The 23444-nt window shown below is 50.6% G+C and overlaps 1 protein-coding gene across 1 annotated transcript in view; it reads left to right on the forward strand.

Annotated features, from left to right (window-relative positions):
* Positions 1-982: 982 nt before the first annotated feature.
* LOC144930242 (scavenger receptor cysteine-rich type 1 protein M130-like) overlaps positions 983-23444 on the forward strand; it is a 58345-nt gene continuing 35883 nt past the window's right edge. Inside the window, 2 exon segments of the mRNA XM_078851789.1 lie at positions 983-1046; positions 11773-12087. Of these exon segments, the coding sequence (XP_078707915.1) occupies positions 983-1046; positions 11773-12087 (379 nt within the window).

Consider the following 23444-nt stretch of genomic DNA (forward strand, 5'->3'; position numbering starts at 1 on the left):
AGTTTTCTCCATAAAGAAAGGGCAGCATGGGAGAAAAGGGAGAGGTAAAGAGTTAAAGATGTTTCCCTTAATCCAAGTATTTGTAACAGTTCTCTTTAGGAAGAGCCTGAGGTAGGTGTGATGCCAGCCAGTCATTATTCTGAGCTATATGCCCCTTGCCTTGTGCCTGTTACGTTAATTGTCTGTGTCCCAAGAATCAAGTAAACTTGTTTCCAAGGAGTCTTCCCCCTACTGACAGCACTGATGGGCATAATGTGTGCTAAACATCCTGCTACTGCAAGAGAGGGTCATGGCCTACTCAGGAAGCCCAAAGATCTGCCTCTGCCACTAATGATCATGGTCTAGGCAGGAAACCCCAAGGTCTATTAGTAGGGCAACTGTCAATATTACAGGTGGTGCTGGGTAATTTCTCTTGTACAACGGCTGACCTGAGTGACACAACCTGGTTCTAGTGATTTGTCCTTGTCTACAATTGGGCATGTCCTACACTGGGAATTGGTCTTGTAATGATCACCTTTGGCACATGGGATTTCTTCCCTAGTTTATAAAATCATCTGCCTCTAATGTCTCCCAACTGATGTCTAATACAATATAGAATCTATGAGGGTGAGAGACAGCTTAGATACATACAGTTTGTACAGCAGTTTTTCTTCCCGCACCAGAGATGGGGTTTAGCCAATGATCTGAGGCTGTGGTAAACCTGACGTCAGGAGGGGGCTCATCACTCATATATGGTGATGTTTGTTGCTTTTGAGTTTTATTGGATGTTTTAGCTTCATACATTCACAGATAAAACCACTGATAATAACTAAAAAGGCAGATGGGTTTGCTATTGGTTCCTTCCCGCAGCTGATGCCAGTCTCTGAATCTATATATTTCCCTTCCACTGCTTTGTTCTCACTTGTCAGACACAGAGGAGCCCTGGCAGGTGTTTAGGGGCAGCCAGAGTATTGAGAGGAGGGGATAGCAAGTCAGGCTGGCAATGAAGGGACATGTCTCCACTCCGGTGCTATGGATTCTCCTCCTCACAATTCAGGTCATAGCAGGTAAGTCTCCTCTGTGTTTCACCAGGGGAGCTGGGTTAACTAGAACTAGGGTGGTAACTTTTACAGTCCGCTTTTTACCATCCATGTCTGGCTTGGAGGTTGTGATTGTTCCTTTTGGGATTGGACCTTGCCACTGTTACAGAGGCTGTTTTTACCTTGAGATTGGACTATTGCAATGACCTCTGTGTGGGGCTGCACCTTAAAACCATTCAGAGAACGAAGCTGGTGTAAATGGCAGCGACTCACTGAGCAGCGCATCTGGCTGGGAGCATGCTACAGCCATGCTGGAGGGTCTGCACTAGCTGCCTATCTATGGGTGGAGGTTAAGGTGTTGATGATGATTTATAAAGTCCTAAATGGCCTGCGACCAGTCTCTCTGAGGGTGCCCAAGCTGGTTCCCCCTTTTATAAAGGAGAGGGGTGGCGGGCAGGGTGCTCTCTGTGAGGGCTCCTGGACTCTAGGACTAGCTCACCCTTTGGGCCAAAATAGCGCAAATTTGGTGACCTTTTGGGCACACTGCATAATACACTTGTTTGAGGGGTGGGGGTTGGGAAGGACACAGGCTGTGTATCACATAATGAGAAAGGGGTGGAAGGAGTTTCTGTAGATGTCTGGCTAGCTGAGTTCCTATTGAAATGGTCACTTTATTCTGCTGGAATTTGTGTGTTACACATACCATCCGGGTGCCTAGAGCCTTGGCTAGGCGTCACTTTAGTGTTTTAAATTCCAATAAATACATCAATAATTTGGGATTCAACAGAAATGTCTGTTTGGTCCAGAATCGAACAGCTCCAAGGGCCAAGTCCTGGCTCCTCACTCCCCCATCCATTCACTGAGGCCAGTAGAAGTTTTGCATGTGTGATATGAGCAGGATTTTCCCAAATAAACCCAGAGCTGATTCCTGCCACAGAGAGGGTGAGGGGGGGTGAGGTAGGGTGCAGTGTGCAATGCCTAGTGCGCGTGAGGGTACTGGAAGTTCTTCCAGTATGAAGATTTATGCTGTGGGACCCCTTCCTCCCTCCCTCCCCCAGGGTTTCTGCTGGCACACAGAAGCTTTGAATCCTAGCTGGAGTCTAGAGAAGCCCGACCAGCACAAGCTGCATGGCAGAGGTGCTGTAGCAGGGCGTCTCACGGCCACATTGGTTTCATTCCCTCAAGGCTGCCCCTGCCCAGTTCCAGGGCTGCTCTCATTCCTCCAGCACAGAGGGGGCTGCAGGCTCTTTGCCAAGCTGTGTCCCAGCTCCAGGCAGACTTAACACTATTGGGGGGCCTAGGCCATGTGTTACAGCAGCATGTGCTCGTGCAATGCAGGGAGTGAATCTGGCCCAAAGATTCCAGAACTGATTAACAATAGGATTAAAATTGAATGTGGGACCCAGATATGATTTAAATAATACAGGGATTGTAACCTGTATGGCTGGTATTAAGAGGATGAGAATGATCCAGGTGTTTGGCAGGGGAACAAACTCCTCAGCAGTAGCTGGTTCATGGGAACCCGAGGTGCTGCTGCACCAGCTTGAGAAACTGAAGTTGAAGCTGATAATGAGAAATTTCAGTCTCAATTATTGCATTCGAGAAAAACCTGCCCTAATGTATATTTCACAGACAGCTCAGTAACTGTGTGGTGATTAGGGACCTGAGACCCTGAAAATCCTGAGCAAACCAAACCATCTAGCAGGTTACTTGGCGTTTATATTTCAAATTCCCAAGAAGCTGAAATATAATGTGCTGGGGCTAGAGCCCATGACAGAGCTGTACATGACCAGAAAGCAGAGAATTCTGTGGTGACTCCTGGGCAATCATACTGGCATTGCAGGAGATGGACAATTGTTGCTTTGTGAGGAATAAATTACGACATGATTGTGGGACAGTGTCATATAGTGATGCCAAGCACATGTTCAGCTCAATGCATTTTTTATGGATTTATGCAGCATCCCCTAGATATTTTTTATTTTCTATGGGAAATTTGAGTTTGCTTCGCATGACGCAAACACAGTGATGCAGGGGAGTATACAGGATAGGGGATATCACCATGTAGCTATTTTCCCTTTTCCTCCGTGTCCCAATCCCCCTCCATTAGCCCCGAACAGAGGCTTGCGCAGTCTTTGCTGGAAAATCGTTGTGCAATGCACCCCATATTTGTCACAGTGATAGTATTATAATATGATTATGACATAATTATGATGGATTTTATCCAAGATAAGTCATGTGAGGTGTCATTGGAAAAGTTATCATTTGCTGAATATGATTATCCTTATTGCATGCATTTATTCTTTTTTGTATCTGAAGTTATGAATACTGACTATGTATCTATACTTCAAATGTAGTTACACCTGAGTAACGCCCACTAGACAAGATGTTTTCAGTCTAGATAGTGGGTGGGAAAGGGCCTATTCAGGTTAATGGGCCATTCGGAAAAACAATAGGCCTTAGGAGATGCTTATCCTCCAGCTGGTAAGCCTTCCTGAGAACACTCCAGACAGCCTGTAAGTAATGGCTGCTATGACACTACAAAGACATGTGACCAGGCCACATGATGCTGGACTCCATCTTGGGATGTCAGTATTTTTCCATAAACTGGTCTGGGAACCAAGCTTTGAAACAAAGGGTTCGCGCCATAAGCAAAAGCTATATAAGGCAGGGAGTGACATCATCTGGGGTCTTCACTCCCCACACAATAAGACTCCTGGAAACTCCTGAGGACCAAAGACTGAACTGCAGGAAGTGCTGGACCCAGGCTAAAGGGATTTCTAGCCTGTGTATGAAACACCTGGAGATTCCCAGCTGCAAAGCAAGTGTAGCTTGTGCCTTAAGACTCTGAAGCCTGTTTGTATCATCTCTTAGGGGAAGAAGCTGCTAATTCATATCCAATCTATCTAGTATATTAAACTTAGGTTGTATTTTTGTTTATTTGCTAGGTAATCTGCTTTGATCTGTTTGCTGTCACTTACAATCGCTTAAAATCTGATTATCTTTTGTAGTTAATAAACTTGTTTTTGTTTTAATCTAAACCAGTGAGCTTTGACTGGAGTGCTTGAGGAAAATCTCTGCTTAGGTACTCCAAGTGTGCATTGTTCTCTTCACATTGAGGAGAGGTGGACCGGGTGTTAAACCCATATACTGGCCAGATTTGACCAGGGCAGGATGGTACTGCTCTGGGATCCTAGGCTGGGAAGCTGGTGGTTAGAGAACCTGTATGTAACTGCAGCTGGGTGTGTCCCTACCTGTACGAAAGCTGGTGAAAGCGCAGGCTGGAGGGCTTTGCAGTTTGTCACCGCAGTACAGTGTGAGAGGGAGCCCAAGCTGGTGGGTCAGGGGGTTCAGTGATACCCTAGTTCCAGGTGGCACCCCGGGGGGAACCCGTCACAATAGTGATTCACCATTATTGATCCACCCCAAATATGTGGGCTCCAGGCAAACATTATACAATTCTTTGGGCTCCAGGCAAACAAATGAGAAAATATCAGGGATGGACCAAAGCCACAGGTTTCACTCTCAGACCGGGATCTGAATTTACCCAACGTTCAGAATGCTGGGTGGGGTCATTATTCCAAGTTGGGCCCAAGTGGTGCAAGCATATGATAGGTGCAGTATGTAAATGTAATTGCTATCCTGAAAGGTGCTAATGGCTGCCATCACAGGGTCTTGGATCAAAAGCGAATCACAGACATCATGAAAGCTAATGGCTGGACCAAGCACACTCTATTAGTCTCAATAGACAGAACCATCAAAATCCTTTATGTAGTAAAAACATCTCCAGACAGTTGGGGCTATTGCCCAAGGCACTGGCCACATGATCAGGGCAGAGCTAGCCAGGGGTTTCCCTTGTTGCCAATGCAGGGGCCAGGATATTGGTGTTGGACTATGTCTGTTGGAGGGAGAAGACAGTAGAAGGAGTTGTGAATGTGATCCTAGAAGGGAGCAAAGAACCAAAGCCTGTTGGAGCTCGCTGGAGGGGCAGGCTGGGAATTTCTGAGCATTGAAACTGCTGGCTGTTGTTAGGTTCAACTGTATTCAGGGCAACAGAACTCTGTGTGCACTTAGCCTTGTGTCCTACTACGAGTGAACGTCACTGAGTTAACTCGATTGAAAAAAAACAACCCTTTTTTCCTAGTGCAGACCAGGCCCAAGGGGTTTCCTTTGGGACTGGACTGAACAGAGCAGCACCTAATAACCTTCCCTATGGATTGCAGCAAAGTGACTGTTTTGTATTTACTTGGCATTCAAAGAGCAGGACGGTCTGGCCACGTACTGGTGTGAACTGCACTGTTCTCTCAGCTCCATGGAGGCTCCTTAAACATGGTGTCCCCAGCTCAGCCATCCACTGCTGCAACCAGCCTGTTCCAGGGCTCATAGTGGAACTCTGCATGTAGCCGTAGCTCCTAGGTGTAGTAATGATGCCTGGACTTGCTCCCAGTCTCAGGGACAGTCCAGGGTCTTCAGACCCTGTCCTGGGGGCCAGTTCTCCCAGGCAATACCTGAGGACTGTGTGGCAGGCAGTGGCCCATCCTCACAGTCCTTGTGAACTGCCTCCCTCCCAGCAGCCAGCTTTGCCTCTCCACAACCCCCAGAAATGCAAACCGCTGTAGACACAACTGGGGTCAGGGGGTGGAACTCAGAGCAACTGGGAGAAAAGCAGCTTGCAGGGAGTGGGGGCAGAGTCTGCTCCTCATCTGGGGAAGGAGCAGCCTGTACATGCAGGGCGGAGAGGCCAGGTAGAAAAGGGAGAAGAGGAGGGGGAAGAGCCCAGGGGAGGAGTGTGGGAAGAGACCAGTGGAAGAGGGAAATGTGTGGGCCAGGTGGGGAGAGGAAGCTCTGGTAGGGAGCACAAGGTTGTAATGCCAAGCTCCACAGAACAAAAATTGTGAGGTTAAAAAAACCATCCAGTCTCATTTTTCCATCTGTCTTTGGACTTTAGATCCCCCCTCTACTCCTCTGCCAGCGTTGGGGGGAGAATCGCAGGCTGAAAAGTCACCCTTAGTGCACCCGAACTGCACAACTCCCCTGCCTGCTCAGCTGGACACTGCATTTACCCTCCCCTCACTCCTGAGACGGGGAACTGCCGTCCATTGCCCCACACTGCCTTCGCTCTCCCTCCTGGTTCAGTTCCTCTGACAGAGGAAGGGCTGACTGAGAAATAGCTTGACAGCCACTGAGCTAATTCATACAGCATGGTTCACGCTCGCACACAAGAACTTCTGATACTGTTCAGGGGTGAGTTACAGACAGAGATACTGGAGACCTTCACACTGACATCAACCACTCACATCAGCTATAATGTCACTGTAACACAATGTGATTAGTTTGGCCTTTTGCAAATAGCAACACTTCTCTGAATCCTCCCACCCCACCCCCACAACTTCTCTGTCTGAGGCTGGTAAGCACTCTCCCCGCTATAGAGGCCCCTCCTCTTCCCTTGCCTCCCTCCAGCCTCTTCTTCCAGACCCCCTCCTCCCCTCTCCGCCCTCCCTCCTGCTCCCTATTACAGTCCCCATTCTTCATCCCACTAGTCCCTCATATCCCTCTGCTCCACACCCCCACCTCTCTGCCCCTCCACTCCCCTCATCTCCCTCCTTCCTGACTCCTTCTCCAGACCCCTCCGCACCCTCCCCAGCTCTCCCTCCTACCTCACTCTAGACCCCCTCCTCTCCCTTCCTCCTGACCCAACTTTCCAGACCCCCTCCCTTCCCCTGGTCCCCTGCTCCAGACCCCCCACCCTACTCTTTCCACTCCTCCTTTCTGCTGACACAGCACCTGCACCCCATTCCCTTGCAACCCCTGAATCTGCCTCCAGCCCCCAAGTGCCCTGCTCCCCTCACTCTTCCCCTCCTCCTTGCACAGGGTCTCTGCTGCTCATCACAGTCCCTGGGTCCTGTCCAGTCCCCTGAGCCATTCAGGAGCAGCCATGTTCCCTGTGGGCTTCAGTCTCCCTGAAAACAGTGGGAGGTGGCAGCCAGCTTTACTCAGGGCGGCCTCACTCCCACATGCTGACAGACTGTAGGGTGATGGCGGCACCTCGCTGGCTTCAGCCCCAGTGACAGTGACAGGAGATGGCACCATTTAGAATAAGGGAAACTCCGTGAGTTGGCGCCTTTTATTGTGTTCTCACGAGACACGTAAAAACACCCCAAATCGCCAGAGTGGGGATAAAATGGTGAGAACTGCAGCACTGGCAGCCCTGAGTGTGAGGCCCTGAGATGGGATCAGGTGGAGTCATGAGGCAGCTCTGGGCATGTCCCATTCTCCTGGCTCTGTGCGCGGATCATAGAATCATAGAATATCAGGGTTGGAAGGGACCCCAGAAGGTCATCTAGTCCAACCCCCTGCTCAAAGCAGGACCAATTCCCAGTTAAATCATCCCAGCCAGGGCTTTGTCAAGCCTGACCTTAAAAACCTCTAAGGAAGGAGATTCTACCACCTCCCTAGGTAATGCATTCCAGTGTTTCACCACCCTCTTAGTGAAAAAGTTTTTCCTAATATCCAATCTAAACCTCCCCCACTGCAACTTGAGACCATTACTCCTCGTTCTGTCATCTGTTACCACTGAGAACACTCTAGAGCCATCCTCTTTGGAACCCCCTTTCAGGTAGTTGAAAGCAGCTATCAAATCCCCCCTCATTCTTCTCTTCTGCAGGCTAAACAATCCCAGCTCCCTCAGCCTCTCCTCATAACTCATGTGTTCCAGTCCCCTAATCATTTTTGTTGCCCTTCGCTGGACTCTCTCCAATTTATCCACATCCTTCTTGAAGTGTGGGGCCCAAAACTGGACACAGTACTCCAGATGAGGCCTCACCAATGTTGAATAGAAGGGAACGATCACGTCCCTCGATCTGCTCGCTATGCCCCTACTTATACATCCCAAAATGCCATTGGCCTTCTTGGCAACAAGGGCACACTGCTGACTCATATCCAGCTTCTCGTCCACTGTCACCCCTAGGTCCTTTTCCGCAGAAGTGCTGCCTAGCCATTCGGTCCCTAGTCTGTAGCTGTGCATTGGGTTCTTCCGTCCTAAGTGCAGGACCCTGCACTTATCCTTGTTGAACCTCATCAGATTTCTTTTGGCCCAATCCTCCAATTTGTCTAGGTCCTTCTGTATCCTATCCCTCCCCTCCAGCGTATCTACCACTCCTCCCAGTTTAGTATCATCCGCAAATTTGCTGAGAGTGCAATCCACACCATCCTCCAGATCATTTATGAAGATATTGAACAAAACCGGCCCCAGGACCGACCCTTGGGGTACTCCACTTGATACCGGCTGCCAACTAGATATGGAGCCATTGATCACTACCCGTTGAGCCCGACAATCTAGCCAGCTTTCTACCCACCTTATAGTGCATTCATCCAGCCCATACTTCCTTAACTTGCTGACAAGAATACTGTGGGAGACCGTGTCAAAAGCTTTGCTAAAGTCAAGAAACAATACATCCACTGCTTTCCCTTCATCCACAGAACCAGTAATCTCATCATAAAAGGCAATTAGATTAGTCAGGCATGACCTTCCCTTGGTGAATCCATGCTGGCTGTTCCTGATCACTTTCCTCTCATGCAAGTGCTTCAGGATTGATTCTTTGAGGACCTGCTCCATGATTTTTCCAGGGACTGAGGTGAGGCTGACTGGCCTGTAGTTCCCAGGATCCTCCTCCTTCCCTTTTTTAAAGATTGGCACTACATTAGCCTTTTTCCAGTCATCCGGGACTTCCCCGGTTCGCCACGAGTTTTCAAAGATAATGGCCAATGGCTCTGCAATCACAGCCGCCAATTCCTTCAGCACTCTCGGATGCAACTCGTCCGGCCCCATGGACTTGTGCACATCCAGCTTTTCTAAATAGTCCCTAACCACCTCTATCTCCACAGAGGGCTGGCCATCTCTTCCCCATTTTGTGATGCCCAGCGCAGCAGTCTGGGAGCTGACCTTGTTAGTGAAAACAGAGGCAAAAAAAGCATTGAGTACATTAGCTTTTTCCACATCCTCTGTCACTAGGTTGCCTCCCTCATTCAGTAAGGGGCCCACACATTCCTTGGCTTTCTTCTTGTTGCCAACATACCTGAAGAAACCCTTCTTGTTACTCTTGACATCTCTGGCTAGCTGCAGCTCCAGGTGCGATTTGGCCATCCTGATAACATTCCTACATGCCCGAGCAATATTTTTATACTCTTCCCTGGTCATATGTCCAACCTTCCACTTCTTGTAAGCTTCTTTTTTATGTTTAAGATTCGCTAGGATTTCACCATTAAGCCAAACTGGTCGCCTGCCATATTTACTATTCTTTCGACTCATCGGGATGGTTTGTCCCTGTAACCTCAACAGGGATTCCTTGAAATACAGCCAGCTCTCCTGGACTCCTTTCCCCTTCAAGTTAGTCCCCCAGGGGATCCTGGCCATCCGTTCCCTGAGGGAGTCGAAGTCTGCTTTCCTGAAGTCCAGGGTCCGTATCCTGCTGCTTACCTTTCTTCCCTGCGTCAGGATCCTGAACTCAACCAACTCATGGTCACTGCCTCCCAGATTCCCATCCACTTTTGCTTCCCCCACTAATTCTACCCAGTTTGTGAGCAGCAGGTCAAGAAAAGCGCCCCCCCTAGTTGGCTCCTCTAGCACTTGCGCCAGGAAATTGTCCCCTACGCTTTCCAAAAACTTCCTGGATTGTCTATGCACTGCTGTATTGCTCTCCCAGCAGATATCAGGAAAATTAAAGTCACCCATGAGAATCAGGGCATGCGATCTAGTAGCTTCCGTGAGCTGCCGGAAGAAAGCCTCATCCACCTCATCCCCCTGGTCCGGTGGTCTATAGCAGACTCCCACCACTACATCACTCTTGTTGCACACACTTCTAAACTTAATCCAGAGACACTCAGGTTTTTCTGCAGTTTCGTACCGGAGCTCTGAGCAGTCATACTGCTCCCTTACATACAGTGCTACTCCCCCACCTTTTCTGCCCTGCCTGTCCTTCCTGAACAGTTTATAACCATCCATGACAGTACTCCAGTCATGTGAGTTATCCCACCAAGTCTCTGTTATTCCAATCACGTCATAGTTCCTTGACATCACCAGGACCTCCAGTTCTCCCTGCTTGTTTCCAAGGCTTTGTGCATTTGTATATAAGCACTTGAGATAACCTGTTGATCGCCCCTCATTCCCAGTATGAGGCAGGAGCCCTCCCCTCACAGACATTCCTGCCTGTGCTTCCTCCCGGTATCCCGCTTTCCCACTTACCTCAGGGCTTTGGTCTCCTTCCCCCGGTGAACCTAGTTTAAAGCCCTCCTCACTAGGTTAGCCAGCCTGCTGGCAAAGATGCTCTTCCCTCTCTTCGTAAGATGGAGCCCGTCTCTGCCCAGCACTCCTCCTTCATGGAACACCATCCCATGGTCAAAGAAACCAAAGCCTTCTCTCCGACACCACCTGCGTAGCCATTCGTTGACTTCCACGATTCGACGCTCCCTACCTAGGCCTTTTCCTTCCACAGGGAGGATGGACGAGAACACCACTTGCGCCTCCAACTCCTTTATCCTTCTTCCTAGAGCCACATAGTCCGCAGTGATCCGCTCAAGGTCATTCTTGCCAGTATCATTGGTGCTCACGTGGAGAAGCAGGCAGGGGTAGCGATCCGAGGGCTTGATGAGTCTCGGCAGTCTCTCCGTCACATCGCGAATCTTAGCCCCTGGCAAGCAGCAGACTTCTCGGTTTTCCCGGTCAGGGCAGCAGATAGATGACTCAGTCCCCCGGAGGAGAGAGTCCCCGACCACCACCACCCACCTCCTTCTCTTGTGAGTGGTGGTCGTGGAACCCCCCATCTCAGGTCAGTGCATCTCATGCCTTCCAACCAGCGGAGTCTCCTTCTGCTTTCTCGCCCCAGACATATCATCTGGTCCATTCTCCGCAACGGTACCTGTGGAGAGAACATGAAAGCGGTTAGTTACCTGTGTCTGTGTTACTGGAACCCGGACATTCCGCTTACCTCTTCTGGAGGTCACATGTTGCCAAGCTTCTTCACTGGCCTCTTGGCTCCTCTGTGCAGCCTGCTCTATATCTGTAGAGCTTTGTGCCCCTAGAAGCCTATCCTGAGTTTTGTCCAGAAAATCCTCAGTTTCTCGTATGCAACGCAGGGTCGTTATCTGTTGCTCCAGACCTTCAATCTTCTCTTCCAATATGGAGACCAGCTTGCACTTTGTACAGACAAAGTCGCTTCTGTCCTGTGGAAGAAAGACAAACATGGCACATCCAGTGCAGGTCACAACAGCTGAACCCCCCCCTTCCATATCACCTTCCTACTACGAGCTTCCTCAGAGCAGTTTGCAAGACGTAAGCCTCACTGGGCTCACTCCAGGCGAACTCCCAGGCGAACTCCTGCTGTGAGCTGCTCTGCTGTCCCCGCTGCTCAGCTGGTTCGTGAAGCTCTGGCTATTTTTAAACAGCCAGGCTTCCCTGACACAAACAAACAGACACCCTAATGCCCGCCCCCTGCAGGCTAGCAGCCAATCAGACACTCACTCAGGCTCTCACACTGCCCTCCCAGCAAACACACGCTCGGATACTTCCTCAGCAAGCACACAAACACACACTCGGATACTTACCAGTCCCAGGCAAACTCCTGCTGTGAGCTGCTCTGCTGTCCCCGCTGCTCAGCTGGTTCTCCGCTGCTCCACTGCTGCCAGGCGTGGACTCTGCTGTGATAACGCTGTTGAGAGGGATCCCTGCTCATTCTGACCTGCTCTGTGTCTCTCTTTGAAGGTGCTGATGAGCTGAGGCTGGCAGATGGAGGCAGCCCCTGTGCCGGGAGAGTGGAGGTTAAACACCAGGATCAGTGGGGGACGGTGTGTGATACCAGCTGGGACATGGAAGATGCTGAGGTGGTTTGCAAGCAGCTGGGATGTGGATCTGCTGTCAGTGCCCCTGGCTGGGCTCATTTTGGAGAAGGATCTGGACCGACTTGGCTGTATCGAGTTGATTGTGGTGGTGACGAGTCAGCTCTCTGGGACTGCAGTCATAGAGGATGGGGTGTAACCACCTGCCCTCATTATTTTGATACCGGAGTGATCTGCTCAGGTAAGAACTCGGCCAACTTGCCCCTGTAGGAAACTCCCCATGAGGGAGAAGGGACTGAACACAGTGAGTGACATTCCTGGTGACTCAGAACTGGACTGTGCCCTGCACTGGGGTCAGGGTGGAACTGACCAGTCTCTCCCTGAGCTCCCTTGGGCAGACTGGGGATGAGCAGGCTGTGCCATCCTCTGCGCCACTAGCAGGGGGCAGCTGGGGCAGTTGTTGTGGGGTGTGGTGTTGGCCCCATTAGCAGGTTTGTGCTGATACATGCCTGGGTACAGCCGCCCAGTGTCTCCCCAGGGCTTCACCAGCAGCTGCAACCCTGCCTGTGGCTGTGGGAGCTGGGACTGGAGCCAGGGGGGGTGAGTGCTGTGGAGTTTTCCCCAGAGTTCCCTGAGGCAGCAGGAGAGGAGCCCTGAGCCTGCACTTGGCAAGGGGGAGGGGCCAAAACAGCTGGGGTAGGCGCAGGGGGCAAAAACTGGCTATACTGCTCCACATGGCTACCCTCCTTCCCCGAATCCCCCTGCAGGAAACTCCCACATGGTGCATAGCTCTTTGCTCCACAGCCTGCCTAGCTGTCTTCCCATGCAGGGTGGGCTAGATTTACCCCCCAGCGCAATGTCATGGAGACTGCACCTGGATCCCTCTGCACTCTGCATTTGGGAATTAATGCGTATGCATAACCTGGCTTCATCAAAGCGTGTGCAAGTAAAATGCCTGGGGACAGGGCTTTGCACAGCGTGACAAACGCACTGAGAGAAACAGCCCCTGACGCAGATAAGACTTAGGGTAAGACCATGGATCGCTACATCTGGCTGAACAGCGATAACGCCTCTTTGTTCTGATTAGCTCAGTTTGCACCTTGCTTCTAGTCCCTGATCACCACCATTGGTGAGGTCACACCTGAGCGCGGGGGTCAGTGCTCTGTGTGTCTCCCCCTCACACCCTGCCACTCACTTACTATCCTCATTGTAGGATCTCCAGAAACTGTCGAGAGTGTTCACCCCAGCTCTGTACCTTCTTGGCCCCGGCTGTGTCAGCACAAAGGGGCCACAGTCACCGTAAGCCCCACCCCTTCCCACAGAAATATGCCTGGCACAATGGTGGCCTCCTCAACGGGCTCTAAACGGGAGTAACCCCCAGCACGTGGAGGTGCATTTGTAACATTGACAGACCCTGGTTGTTGGCAGGCAGGACTGACCCTGGGACCTCTGAAGCTTAGTGCTGTGGGCCTCTACTGCATAAGCTAAAAAAGCACCTGCCTATTAACCAAGGATGTAGCAGACTCATAAAAATCTAGGTGATTTCGGTGCCACTAGAGGGAGACCGAGCAGCACACCCATCAGGCATGGGTTACACATTGGCTCCCTCTCAGCCCCTGTGCCACTGGATGCTTGTAATTTCTTTGAGTTGCTTGGTGATTGTTTTTTGGGCTTTCTGGCTCTTTAAGTGGCTTGTTCCTTGTTGGAGTCGTTGCTTGTTTGGGCTTCCTGAGTGGCTGCTGCTTTTTTTAAAATTTCCTGCCGGAGAGCGTGATTGGCTCCCCGTGGCACGATCCCTCCAACCAAAAGAAAGGATCTGGAGGAGACTGTAGACTGACAGTCCCCAGGGCCAATGGGGAGAGGCCAATGCTCCAGGTCAGCCTGATTGACAAGGCACTACAGGTGAATGAGGGAAGGGAGTCAGAGAACCAAGAGCCAGGGCCAGCAGGTTCAGCACTGGTGCAAGGAGCTACCAGGGCCGAGGGTCTCTTTCTGGGCTTCATTCTGGGTTTCCCACATAAAGTGAGTCCTGCAGCCGCAGTCTCTTAGCTCATCCTGGTGTAACTGACTGAGCTGCACCGTCCTTATTTCCACTGTTTCTGTACCAGAAATGCACAAGTGCAGAGAGCAGCCAATTTGCATAATGGGAGGAGCCAAAAGCAGTAACCTGGCAGCCAAAACCCCCATTCCCTGCTGGGCCAGTTCTTGTCTCTTCAGCAGCTCTAGGATCAGAGGCGTGTGTGTGTGTGTGTGTGTGTGTGTGTGTGTGTGTGTGTGTGTGTGTGTGTGTGTGTGTGTGTGTGTGTGTGTGTGTGTTGGAGGGGGGAGGGCACATGACCCAGATTTCTGCCACAGTTTCCCAGCCCAGCTCGGTCACATGGTGCAGCCAGGCCCCTACTCCCTGCATGGCGGCTACCAGAACCTGTGAGCTGCAAGCTGTGCCCCTCGGGGAGAGGCAGGAGCAACAGACGGGAGCTGCCGGGAGGTGGGCACTGCTTTCTGGGAGGGGAGACTGAGGGCCAGGAGGGGGCCTGTCTGGAGGAGGGGGAATAACTTGAGCTGTTCTGGGGGTGGTCGAAAGTTTAAATTTTGCCCCTCCACCCCAGGGTGACCAGATAGCAAGTATGAAAAATCGGGACAGAGGAGGAGGTGGTAGGGGGTGGTAATAGCCACCTATATAAGAAAAAGGCCCAAATATCGGAACTGTCCCAATAAAATCGGGACATGTGGTCACCCTACTCCACCCCCACACTATCAGCAGTTATGGGTCGTCTCTGCCTGGGATTCTAAACCCTGAACTTCTGGACTGTTTCCTGCTGCTTGGGGGATTTGGGAAGTATTCAGAGAGTGCAAAGGAACTTGACCGACTGTCTGGGAATTAGGCAGGCACAAGCAGTTCCCAAGGTAAATGCGGTATAAACAAAAAGTGGAAACCTACCTGTCTGAGAAATCCTCACTCCAACCATCCCACTCCAGTTACCTGGTTTAATATGTAACTCATCTTGGTACCAAGCGACCGATGAGCCATATAAATGGAGTGTCCCTTCATGTTTAGTATTAATAACACTAAGCTGGGGGGAGAGGTAGATATGCTGGAGGGTAGAGATAGGGTCCAGAGTGACCTAGACAAATTGGAGGACTGGGCCAAAATAAATCTGATGAGGTTCAACAAGGACAAGTGCAGAGTCCTTCACTTAGGAAGGAAGAATTGTAGGCACTGCTACAGGCTGGGGACTGACTGGCTAAGAGGCAGTTCTGCAGAAAAGGACCTGGGGATTACAATGGATGAGAAACTGGATATGAGTCAGCAGTGTTCCCTTGTTGCCAAGAAGGCTAACGGCATATTCGGCTGCATTAGTAGGAGCATTGCCGCAGATCGAGGGAAGTGATTATTCCCCTCTATTCAGCACTGATGAGGCCACATCTGGAGTATTGCGTCCAGTTTCAGGGGCCCCAATACAGAAAGGATGTGGACAAATGACAGAGTCCAGTGGAGGGCAACGGAAATTATTAGAGTGCTGGGGTATATGATTTATGAGGAGAGGCTGAGGGAACTGGGCTTATTTAGTCTGCAGAAGAGAAGAGCGACGGGGGATTTGAAAGCAGCCTTCAACTACCAGAAGGGAGGTTCCAAAGAGGATGGAGCTGAGCTCTTCTCAGTAGTGGCAAATGACAGAACAAGGAGCAATGGTCTCAAGTTGCAGTGGGAGAGGTCTAGGTTGGATATTAGGAAACACTATTTCACTAGAAGGGTGGTGAAGCACTGGAATGGGTTACCTAGGGAGGTGGCGGAATCTCCATCCTTAGAGGTTTCTAAGGCCCGTCTTGATAAAGCCCTGGCTGGGATGATTTAGTTGGGGTTGGCCCTGCTTTGAGCAGGGGCTTGGACGAGATGACCTCCTGAGGTCTCTTTCAACCCTAATCTTCTATGATTAAAAACTGTTTACCTCAGAAATAAAGAATTCTTGCCCTGAACTTAGAGACATTTGTGCTTAACGAAAAAATTCCCCTTCACTTTAAATTTCATGCATGAATGCTCAGTGTGTGTTGTTCATTTTAAGTCTTTATCACATATTGGCACCAGTCAGGGAGTGTGGGGAGGTGAGGGTCCTGGTCTCTTCCTGAGATTCACCATGACTCTCAGCCAGCCAGTAAAACGGAAGGTTTATTAGACAACAGGAACACAGTCCCAAGCAGAGGTTGTAGGTAAAACCAGGACCCTTCAGTCAGGTCCCTCTGGGGGGCAGAGAGCTTAGACCCCAACCCTGGGGTTCCCTCCATTTCCCCAGCCAGCTTCAAACTGACACTCCACTGCAGCCATCTCCTTCCAGCCTCCCCCATCTCCTCCTCCAGCCTTTGTCCATTTCCTGGGCAGAAGGTGTCACCTGTCCCCATCCCCCTCCTGGCTCAGGTTACAGGCTCAGGTATCCTCCCTCAAGTAAAGTCACCCACTGCTATCCCATCCCCCATGCAGATAGTCCCAGTAAAACTAAACAACATTCCCAGGTCAGTCTGGCCCACTCCCTACAGCTACAGTGTCACAGCACCACACCTGGGCCTTGGCAGGTATCATAGATCTACAGGATCTGTGCTATGCCCCGGCTTTTAAACAGTCCCTTGGAGGAACACCTTCAGTGTGCCAGACCCTCAAGGGCGGCTCTCTTTCTTAAGGTGGGTCACGTGGCCTCAATCCCTCTGTGGCATGGCAGGGGCATAAACCCCTTGGATGCCCTGATAAAGGGGTGGCTCCTCCCCTGCTTCCCAGCAGGGCAGCCGGGTGCAAGGGCCCAGACACTCAGCAAGGAGTTCAGCTGCAGACCCTAAAGAGGGCAGGCTCAGGGGAATCAGCTGAGCCAAGTGGAGCCAGCTGGGCTGGTGCCTGGGAGGAGATATAAGCCCAGAGAAAGGCTCAGTAGGAGGCTATCCAGGGGAGCAGACAGAGGGACTGCAGCTCTGTCTCTACTGACTACAGAAAGCCTTGGGGGCCGGAAGACTCAGGGAAGGGTCAGTGTGGGGATCAGTGTTGCGGGAATTGGGGCTGCACTAAGCATTGTAAATGAAAAGACACCGGTGAAACAACTGAAAGAGGCGTTGGGACCCCTTCTTTGACCAGCCTAAGCACAAGAGCACAGGGATGCGAGGCCAGGAACTTGTGCAGACCCTGTGACCGCCTCCAAGACTGAGCCTCTGTGCTCCAGCACTCCTGTTTCACACTGTGAGCTCTGTCCAGTGGGTCCAACTGAGATAGACTTCTACTCAGAGACTTTTACATTCATCAGGGACCAATGTACCTCAGCAAGTATCTGCAGTGACTCCAGGCAGCCTTTTCAAAACACAGCAGGATTTATTAGTCAACTGGAACACAGCATCGGGAAGTCTTATGGTTAGGGTTATCATACGTCTGGGTTTTCCCAGACATGACCTCTTTTTCTGGTCTGCCAACATCTGTCCGGGTGGATTTTCCAAATAAGAGAAAATGTCCAGGATTTTTCCAGATGTTGCAGCTCAGAAAGAGCCATCTCCACACCCTGGTTGGTCCCTCCCCTGGGCATCTGCACCTGCTGGATCCCGCCAGCCCCGGCCTAGCCTGGCCCACCAGGTAAGCGGAGCCACCAAGCACCTCTCAGCCTGGACGCCTGCCCCACCACAGGACCTCAGAACCTGACCAGGAGTGGTGAGAGAGTCAGGCCCCAGCTCCCAGCCCAGGGAAGGGGGAGAAGCCCACAGGGAGACCTTGATTGATGGGCTGGCTCTGCGTCCCAGGCATGCACCAGCTGGCCTGCCACCATGACAGGAAGCACGACACTGACCCCCACCTTGAGAGTGAGGCTTCAGGTACTCCCTCCATCACTCCCCAAATACTCCCTCCCAGTGCACACACCCCTCCAGCATCCTCCAAATACTCCCTCCTAGTGCACACACACACACCCCTCCAGGACCCCCCAAACATCTCCTCCAGCACCCCTGACCAGTAACCCCTCTCCAGTGCCCCTCCCCCACTGTATACTCTATTTGGAAACTTGAAATATGGTAACACTACCATGGATTAGCATAGAGAAGAAGCAAAGGCTAAGATATGGTCCATACTCGCCAAGTCCGCGCTGCCGTGAGCCATGCTGCTGTGGACCCATCTTGGTTTCCACTTTTTTCTCTGTCTCTTTGTCTCTCAGTCCCAGGTGAGCTCTCATGTCTCCCCAAAGGCTAGCTCTTATCCGAGACTCCTGTCACTGCTCAGTCCATGGTCCTCCTCCTGCCGATTATGGCCAATTATCCATATTGCACCAAAGCAAACACATCACAATTCCCATAGTCTACATGCCAAGCAGCAATCTTGTACCTACAAGGCAGTACCAGGAGGGGAGCATGAAAATGGACATGCCCCAGGTGAGAACAGCAGAGAGGCCAGCACAGAGCAGATTGAGTACGGTCCCTGTACACCAGCTTTGCACGTACAACAGCCACTTACACCAAATTTGCCCAGGCTTGCACTGGAGAATATGCACAATATAGATTTTGCTGACCACTCCCTTTTTTGCGGAGCCACTGTCCAAATTCTCTTTTGGAGCGTGCCTCTTGTCTCACCGAGCCAGCGGGTCTAGTTGCAGCTACAGCGACTTCACTCAGCCACCAATCACCTCAGAGGTGGCAAATGGGTGCAGGGCACTCGTGGTGATGGTAAAGGCCCACTTCACACCAATGCAGCTGCCCACACATAGTTCTATGGAGACCTGAGCCCCCTGCGTGCACGTAGCCCAGCAGTCACTACTAGAGTGAAACATTTCTCACACTGGTGAGCTATTTATCCTCACTGGAGCTCTACGAGTCCCGCCCGAGACAGGAGGCCTTTGTTCATTCATTGCAGTGAAGGCCAGACTCTCCTTACTGCCTCTGGACAGACAGCTGCGCATGTCAGAGGCTGTGGAGTTAAGTTTAAATTCGCTGACAAAAAACTTCATAAACACAGAGTTCATGTTGCCTGGAGGTATCTTGTGCCCTTCTAGGATATCAAATTGGGAAAACTCAGACCCCTGAAAACCAGGCAATAGACAGTATGGTAAACGCCAAGTCAGCCTTAACTCTGCCCCTGGAGCTGGAACTAGCCACTGGCACTGGAATTATTTGCCTGTGCTCCAGCTGCAGTCCCTGTGTTAGGTGTAGCTGTACTGAATGGTGGAGGCATGAGTGGGAGCACTTTGGCAGAGCTGTGACTGTGATGTGAGGAGGTCTGGGTCTAAGCCACCCTGTGATCAAAGGGAAGAGGTGCCTGTGTACCCTGGGGGATCCCGCATACCTCATTTCAGCGCTGTGTTCTGCAGGGTGTGTCAGTGGTGGAGCACAGGCATCTTCTTGCCGCGGGGATTGCAGCTGTGAGGTGAGAGATGGAAGCAGTCTGTGTGTTTAACGATGGGTAGGTGAAAGGACAGTGTTCGCTGGAACCCTGTGAGTACGGTTGAAGGGGTTGTGAGGGGGCAAAGGGGCTGTAAAATGTAACAAGTGTGGGGTTGTTTCTGACTGGGAAGTAGAGTCAGTGTTTGGAGGGCACTGGCCACTGAGGACCCCCCTCTGTGATTGTTAAATGTTTTCATTTTCTTCTTTGCAGATGCTCCCGTCCCAGGCCTTTCCTTTCCCTTGGAATGGCTCCCATTTTACAGTCTGTTTTCTGAATGTGGGTCAGTGTCATGGAGGGTCTCAGCCCAGCTGTGGGACCCATGGCTGGGGTGAAGGCTTATGTGGGAGGAATCTCTGATCCTGCCAGGAGTTAGCTTGCTTTGCAGGGTGGAAGGTTTCATGTTGATGCAGTCGTTCGTCAGGGCAGTAGTGATGCTGGTGCTGTCTGCCCCATGGGGCGCTGGGACTGGGGCTGCCAGTTGCCCCTTTTGGGGGAAAATATTTGGGAAACTTAGTCATGGTCATAGAAACATTTAATGAAAATCATTGAATTAGTGAATTTTCCTGTTGGCAAATAATGTTTATAACCGTTAACTTCTTTTCAAAAAATTGTATATGAATTTACATTGGGAATGCCAAAGAGGCTGATGGGAGTTCAGTGACACTTTTAGTGAGACTAGGGATCCTAAGTGCACAAGGTCCACGTTTTAAAAGATATTTAGGTGTCAACAAATGCAGATAGGTGCTCAGTGGGATTTTCAAATGTGCCTGGTGCCGAACTCCCAGGAGATTTGGAAACTCCCAGTAGATGCCTGTCTGCACTCCTAGGTGCCTGAGTGTCCTTTAAAATCTGGCGCTGAGTGACTTTTGAAAATGACACGTAGGCTCCTAGGTCACTGAGGCATGTCTGAAATGTTTCCCCTTAGGCTAAAATCCCGGCCCAGGCACCCAGCCAGAGTAGCTTAGGAGATGCACAGGGGGCAGGGTGTTTATGGAGCCCCCTTCCCACCCGCACAGGATGACCAGGCAATGGGTTGATCGTCCCGGCTCTCTGATACCCTGTAGACCTGGTGTAGCATAGAGGGATCAGCCAAAAGCATATCTCAGCCTTACAGAGCACAAAAAATATCATATTATGGAGGAATTTCCTGTGACTCCATAGTTAACGTAACAACTATGGGCCCATTATAAGTTTTAGTTTTAACTCTTCACTTTTAACAGTTAGTAGGAGTAATAAATTCCTATGCAAAAGGCACAAGGAAGAGTAGAATATTTTCCTTTTGAATTTTAAATATTTTAATGTCTTCCCCTGGCAATGGGAACTAAAGGTAAGTGTTTAATCTTAACCCTCTCTGGATTGTGAGCGGTTCTATGCAAAATCTCACCATCCTTTTAACATGGGGGATGTGAGGGCAGGGGGGCGTGATATGCAATTTCCTAGCATTGTTAAAAAATAAAGATGATGAGCAGGACTTTATAAAAATGAGTTTCATTGCCAATACTTTGAAATTCTGCAGAAAACAGACTGGCCCTTGCAGATGTAAATTCTCAAGCAACAACAGAAACAGCCTAGACTCCACTAGTTGGGCATTCACTGTGCCATTTGTGTTGAGTTCCCTTCATCGATAGCACTACAGTGCGCATGCAACAGTCTGTGTACAGTATCCTCTGTGTTTCTGGCCCTCTCGTCAGGACCTGAGGGGAAGAAAGATTTCTCTTCCCTAAGGCCTTTCTGAGACTGGGCTCAGCTCGCTCTGTTCCTCTCTTTCCCTACCAGGGGCATCCTTCCTGTGCTTCTTTATCAGATTTGGGCTGATGGGCTGCTTGGCTCTTTATCCACCCAGCCTGCGAAGCTTCTTATCTAATTACCTCAGTCAGCTTTCTTTGGGGGACTAACTGACATCTAAAAGATCAGTGTCACACTGTCCAGAGGGGGCATGACTGTGAGTTCCTACCTCAGGGCAGATTGTCAGAAAACAGGGTAGACGCTGCAAACTGGTGGTGTGTTCTATAATTAGATTTCACCGGGTCAGTAACAAATGTGAACTCCTGGATTCATAGGCACTGACTCCATGGAAAAAATTAACAGGACTTAGCACCCACCAGAAGCCAAGCTCCCCCAGCGCCTCCTGCCTGCCGGCGGCTCTGCCAATCAACTCCTCCGCCTCCCTCCCTGTGCCTCCCACCCACCACGATCAGTTGTTCAGCGGCATGCAGGAGGTGCTGAGTGGGAGGGGGAGGAGCAGGGATGGGCGCGCTCAGATGGGGGAGGGGTAGAAAGAGGTGGGGCAGGGGGGCATTGGGGAAGGGGTGGAGAGCGGGAGTTGGGCACGCCTTGGGGCAATTGGAAGATAACTATAACAGTCTTACCATGGAGTCACAGACCCTTAGACCAGTAGTGGGCAACCTGCACCCTGCAGGCCACACACAACTGCCTTAGACTCCCCAGAAAAGCTGGACTCTGCGATCAAATGGTTACTTACACCAAAAATCACACCACATTCACTTTGCTCCCAAGAGACCAGTCACTTACCCTAGATCAGTTGGTACCCTAGATCTTACACCAAAGACAACTCTGGTAGCCAACTGTATAGTAAACAAACTAAAGATTTATTAGCTAAGAAAAGGAAATAAGAATTATTAGAGGTTAGAGCAGTAAAATATATGTACAGGTGAGTCACACTCTATAATTCCAAATGATATCAGAGATGTAGTCATCTGCCAGTTTCCCAAAAGTCTCTCAGGGCTACCCAGAATAACTCTGGGGATCTCCATCTTTTCATTCACTTATTCCACCCTGTTAGAATCCAGACAGTCCAGAGATGAAGGATCTTTACGTAAAACTGTACTTATGGCTTCTTCTTACAGAAAACAAGCTGACAGAGTCACTACCCATGTGGACTCTTCCTTTGATGACAGAGAGTGAGGAATGCATTTAGAGTATTTCCCTCTGATCATCACACACAATGACCACTTGCTTTGAAATTAGCATTTTTCTGTGAAAGTTCTTCATTTGCATTCCACAAGGCTTCTTTCTCATTCGATAGGTTATTTAGTGACAGGGCTATAAACAGTGTAAATGTTTGCTATTGCATTAAAACAGAATACAGATAAGTGAGAACAATGCAAATAACATCCTGTTGGTTTTCTTGAAGATTAAACACTCTTATACGTTTACACATTTAATAATCACTTTTATCAACACAAATACACACATGAATTGGCCAGGCTGTGCATTTGTAAGCATTCAATGAGAGCTGAGGCTTTGGCATGAGCTGGCACCTGGTCTGCCTATATCACAATCAGACCAGATTACAGACTCTTCTGTTCACTCCCGGCACTCTGTCCCAGGGAGACTGTCTTCCTCTATCAGGCCCAGGCAGTGCAGAAAGGAAACCACCTGAATTGAATGGTGAGGAGACAAGAATCAGACCTGAATGAGAGGAGGAGGGTAGATTGGGACAAGAAGCCTGTGGGGTGGCCGGGGGACAGACGGACATTCTGAGACTGGATACTGGTGGGAAGCGAGAACCTGGGACTGGGAGAGAAAGGGGGAGATGGGAACTGGCTGGGCAAGGGGACTGGGACTAGGAGGAGGGAGGAGGAGGAGACTATTACGGGCTAGGCAGGGTAAATAGAACAAGAGTCGGGGGACAGAGACTGTGACTTGCTGAGCAAGGAGACTGGGAGCTGGGGGAGACTGGGACTGACTAGAGAAGGAGTCTGGGACTGGGAATCAGTGGGAAGGGACAGGGAGTGGGCATCTCAGCTGGAGCTGCACGTTTGCAGTGGGAATAAAGTTTGGGTTTGTAACAGGGCGCGTGAAGGGCTGGGCTGCCTAGTGGTTGGTGCCCCTGACCTCCAGCCCCTTGATTTCAAGGTCAATTTGTCTCAGTCTTTGGATCTTTGGTGGCACCATGCTGCAGTCCCAAAGTTTTTCAGATGGTGCAGCCACAAGTTTGGTAAGACTGAACCCCACAATGTCTCTGGGCTTCAGGGAGCCAGTTACCTCAGTTGCTGGAGGCTCTTAGGTCTCCTCCACAGTCCCCCTTGGCTGGGGAGACAGTGATTACTCCCTGGTGGCTGCCTCCGCTGGTAGGCTAGTGACCCTTCCCCCTCAGGTAGGGACGCGGATAGCTCCAGCCTCTTCGCCAGTCAGCCCTCAACTGAGCCAGGCTCTCTCCTTTTCTCCGCCCAGGCCTGGCATTG

Source organism: Lepidochelys kempii, chromosome 1 (genome assembly GCF_965140285.1).
Source record: "Lepidochelys kempii isolate rLepKem1 chromosome 1, rLepKem1.hap1, whole genome shotgun sequence".
Lineage (NCBI taxonomy): Eukaryota > Metazoa > Chordata > Testudines > Cheloniidae > Lepidochelys > Lepidochelys kempii.